The following is a 4,942-nucleotide window of genomic DNA, read 5'->3' as shown; positions in this document are numbered from 1 at the left end:
AGGGTTGTTAGCTAATTACTTAGCTCGTAATAAGCAAGCAGGACTTGGATGGTACCAAGCATACAAATGTATTTAACTAGTTATTTTAATATTTTAAGAGAAAAGTCCTCCTTACTTCAATAAATACATATATACATATACTTATAAACAAATGTAAGAAATTTTAATTTCCGTTTACCTTTTGGCTAAAAATAAAAATTTAGCCACTCAAATTCTTAAAGCAAATTTCAAGAAACTCTCTAAGAATAACAATGATTATTTGAAAATGATTGACCAAACATTTAGAGAGCAGGCAGATTTGGGAATAATAGAGATAATTGACAATGTAGAGTAGTCTACCTCTCAAATTTGTGTGAGAAGAATCGTAACGGTACAGCCTTAAGTCATAACCAGGCCATGTTAAGTGGACCCAGCTTGAATCAGAAGATCACTAGTGCTCTCTTGCATTTGCGTTTTGATAGTTATTTGTTCTGTTTTGATATTAAAAAGGCATTTTTGAATATATGCTTATTACCACAAGATTCTATTAAACTTTTGTTTCTCTGGTACCGAAATATAAGCAAAGGCGACTACACCATTGTCGGATATCAGTCAAAGCGTCTCCCATTTGGTCTTGTCTGCTCCCCATGCTTGTTGTTATTGGGCTTATATAAAATTTTGATGCTCGATACCGAGGGGGATTCCAGTGAAGTGAAAGAACTTAAGAGACACATTTATGCTCTTCTTTATATGGACAATGGAGCGATAAGTGCAAATGATTCCAGTAAATTGAAATGGTCTATTGATAGGTTAGGTTTAATATTTGAGCCATATAAGTTTTATTTACAGCAATATGTGACAAATAACACTGATATTCAAGCTGATATTGACAAAGATAAGGAAGAGAAGACTCCAGATGAGGTGAAACTTTTGGGCCTTCAATGGAATCGAATAAAAGATCATTTGTTAACGAAACCACTAAAACTAGACTGTAAAGCCACTACAAAGAGACTTATTTTGAAATCGATAGCATCACACTAAGACATATTTGGGTTAACTATGCCATTAATGAATAGGGCTAGATCATTCCTTCATGATCTACAGTGTAATTCTAATCTAGACTGGGATCATAGGTTGTCTGAGGAATTACTTCATGAGTGGAAGAAAATATGTAAACAGGTGAATGCCAGTCCTAATGTCAGTGTTACAAGATTTGTTGGCAGAAGAGACGAGTCTTATAACCTAATTGCGTTTGTCGACAGCAGCAAATCCATTTATGGATCAGTAATGTATATACAGAACGTTAACGGTGGCCAAGTAAGTTTTTTGACGGCCAAAAACCGGTTTCTGAATAGACAACTGTCAACCAAGAGCATTCCAACTTTGGGATTTCAGGCAATAGCTCTAGGCACAGAAATGCTTATTGATCTTGATCAGGAAATTTCAGGTCCATCCTGTATGTGTCCTGTTAACGTTATTGGTTTAACACTCTACTCAGATAGCATGGTGTGTCTGTCTTGGATTAATTCATATGTCCATAAGATGGATAAGATGAGCAAAAGAAGTATTTTTCTTCTCAATAGACTTGATCATATTAATAGACTATGTGAAGTTCATCCAATAAAGTTCCAATTTGTCTCTGGTATTGAAAACCCTGCGGACTATGTTACACGACCAGTGTCTTACAATATTTTAATTGAGTCAAATAACATTTCTGGGCCTAATTTTCTTACCTCACCTTGTGATGCTCAAAAGAGTCTGGATGATACGCTGGCAATTCTAGTTCCTAATCCTCTTGCAAAGCCAAATAAAGTGATCTCGACTTTGGTGGAGGTAGCTCGGAATATTTAGATCTATTGAACAGGTGTTCCAGCTTCCGTAAGCTGGTTTCCATTCATCGGTGTGTCCTCGGGTTCATTAATAAACTGAGATCTCGACTGAATGGTAGAAATTTGCGTCGATTTTATCCAGAACTCTCTGAGTGAGGAAGAAAAGGGGAGGAAGGAGAGAGAGAGAGAGAGAGAGAGAGAGAGAGAGAGACCTTACCTTACAGACCTTACATCTTGTTCGGGTTGCCCCAGGTCCCTCAGTGTGAGGCACCTCTAATGTCTACCAGAGAGTTGCTAGTACATCTTCCGGTATATTTTGCATCTTCCAATCTTGGATGGTCTGGGATGCAGTTTAGATATTTGTCGAGCTTATTCTTAAACACATCTACGCTCACTCCTGATATATTCCTCAGATGATCTGGCAACGCATTGAATAGACGCTGCATTATCGATGCTGGTGCGTAGTGGATTAATGTCCTGTGTGCTTTCCTTATTTTTCCTGGTATAGTTTTTTGGGCACTATTAATCTACCTCTGCTTGCTCTTTCTGATATTTTTAGTTCCATGATATTTTTCTGCTATTCCTTCTATCTGTTTCCATGCCTGAATTATCATGTAGCGTTCTCTTCTCCTTTCTAAGACTATATTTTAAGAATTGTAGTCTTTCCCAGTAGTCTAGGTCCTTAACTTCTTCTATTCTAGCTGTAAAGGACCTTTGTACACTCTCTATTTGGCAATATCCTTTTGATAGTGTGGGTACCATATCATATTGCAATATTCAAGTGACTACGAACATATGTTTTATAAAGCATAATCATGTGTTCAGCTTTTCTTGTTTTGAAGTGCCGTAACAACATTCCCATTTTTGCTTTACATTTTGCCAACAGAGTTGCTATTTGATCATTGCATAACATGTTCCTATTCATCATCACACCAAGGTCTTTAACTGCTTCCTTATTTGTGATGGTCTCATTATTAGGTCCCTTATATGCATATAGCTTTCTTTCTCTGTCTCCATAATTTATTGATTCAAATTTATCAGAGTTAAATACCATCCTATTTACCTCTGCCCAATCATATACTTTGTTAAGGTCTCTTTGTAGAGCGTTCCTATCTTCATCACAAGTAATTTCTCTACTTATTCTTGTGTCATCTGCGAAACTACTCACTACCGAATCCTTCACATTATTGTCTATGTCTTCAATCATAATAACAAACAGTATTGCAGCTAACACCGTACCTTGCGGCACACCGGATATTACCTTGGCTTCATCCGATTTCTCGTCGTTTGCAATAACTATCTGTTTTCTGTTGTGTAAAAAATTCTTTTAACCATCTTCCTACTTTATCCACGATATTGTGTTTTCTAATTTTCTTCGCTAATATATTATGGTCTACTTTATCAAAAGCTTTTGCAAAGTCTAAATAAACCACATCTGTTTCATTTCCGCTTTTCATATTTTTGAATATGTTCTCACGGTGGACTAACAGTTGGGTTTGTGTACTTTTCCGGGTACGAAACCATGTTGTCCTTTATTAAACAAATTATTTTTTATTAAATGTTTCATAATATTTTTCTTCATTACCCTTTCATACACTTTCATAATATGTGATGTTAGACTCACAGGCCTATAATTTACTTGCCTCTAGTCTTGATCCACTTTTGAAAGTAGGGGTAATATATGCTAATTTTGTGCTCATCATAAATCTTGCCTGTATCTACACTTTGTCTTAATAATATTGCAAGTGGCTTTGCGATAGAATGAACTACTTTCTTTAACAAAATAGCAGGAATTCCATCAGGCCCTGCAGCAGCTCCATTTTTAATTTCATTAATAGCCTGCACAATATCAGCTTCATTAATATCTATGTCAGCTAAATATTCACTATTTTCATCCCTTACTTCTATATCATTATCTTCATTATCTATTCTAGGAGTGAATTCTCTCTTATATCGTTCTGCAGTATGTTGCAAATTTCCTTTTTTTCATTCGTTAATCTCCCTTCAATTCTCAGAGGGCCTATTTCTATTCTTCTTTTATTCATCTTCTTCGCATATGAGTATAATAGCTTGGGGTTTGCTTGATATTTAATAGGGTTTTTTCTTCCAAGTCCCGTTTTTCATTTTCTTTTGATTGTATAATCTTTGTTCTGCATTTTCTATCTTACTTTTTAGTTCTATAACTTTCCATGCATTTTTTTCTTTTGCAAGACCTTTTTTCCACTTTCTGATTTTCTGGAACAAGATCCTTCTGTCTCTTGGTATGCATGAATGATGTTTACTTTTCTTCTTCGGTATATATTTTTCCACTATTTTTCTCCAATATTTTATATAATATCTCCGTATTTACCCTTATGTCATCACTTACGAAAATGTTATCCAATCTTTGTTTAATTCTTCATTAATTTCTGACCATTTTATATTTTTATTTTTACTGTAGAAGTTGTATTTTCCATATCCTTCCCACTTTTTCATTTCTTGCTTATCTCTATTTTCACTTGCTTTGGAATGAACTGTTAATTCTATGACATTATGGTCTGAAATATTCGCATTATAAACTATTATTTCTTTAACATAATTCATCTCGTTCACAAATACTAGGTCTAAAGTATTTTCCTTTCTTGTTGGCAGGTGATTTATTTGTTGAATGTTGTATCTAGTAGCATATCTAATAGCTTTTCAAATTGCCTCTTATCTTCTGCACTACTATTACTCTCTTTTTTATATGTATAAGTACAACCACAATCTCCTATTCGTTCTTTCCATTCTACGAAAGGAAAGTTGAAGTCACCAGATAGGAGAATAGTCCAGTCCTTGTGATTTCTACATATATCATCCAATTTTTTCAATTATTAAGTCAAACTCTTTAGTATTAGGAGGTCTATATATTACTATGTTCATCAATTTTTCAGATTCAAATTCTACCGCTATTAGTTCACATTCTGAGTTACTATATTTCTCATATATTTTCCTTGTTTTTGTCTTTCCCATATATTGCGGTTCCCCCTTGATTTCTATTTTTTCTATCTGATCTATAAGTTTGGAACCCTTTTTATTTGATCATCATTCCCAGTCTCTTGGGAATACCAGGTTTCACTTATATTCATTATATCTATTTTCTTTTCATTTTGGGT

General features: G+C 34.5%; 1 protein-coding gene across 1 annotated transcript; it reads left to right on the top strand.

Moving 5' to 3' along the window:
• Positions 1-396: 396 nt before the first annotated feature.
• LOC135226228 (uncharacterized) lies at positions 397-1,020 on the top strand. Its single transcript, XM_064265672.1, has one exon. It carries the CDS (start codon positions 397-399, stop codon positions 1,018-1,020), a length of 624 nt encoding a protein of 207 aa, XP_064121742.1.
• Positions 1,021-4,942: the final 3,922 nt, after the last annotated feature.

Source organism: Macrobrachium nipponense, chromosome 14 (genome assembly GCF_015104395.2).
Source record: "Macrobrachium nipponense isolate FS-2020 chromosome 14, ASM1510439v2, whole genome shotgun sequence".
Taxonomy (NCBI): Eukaryota; Metazoa; Arthropoda; class Malacostraca; order Decapoda; family Palaemonidae; genus Macrobrachium; species Macrobrachium nipponense.
Note: the sequence above shows the minus strand (reverse complement) of the source record. Positions and strands in the feature narration are given on the sequence as shown.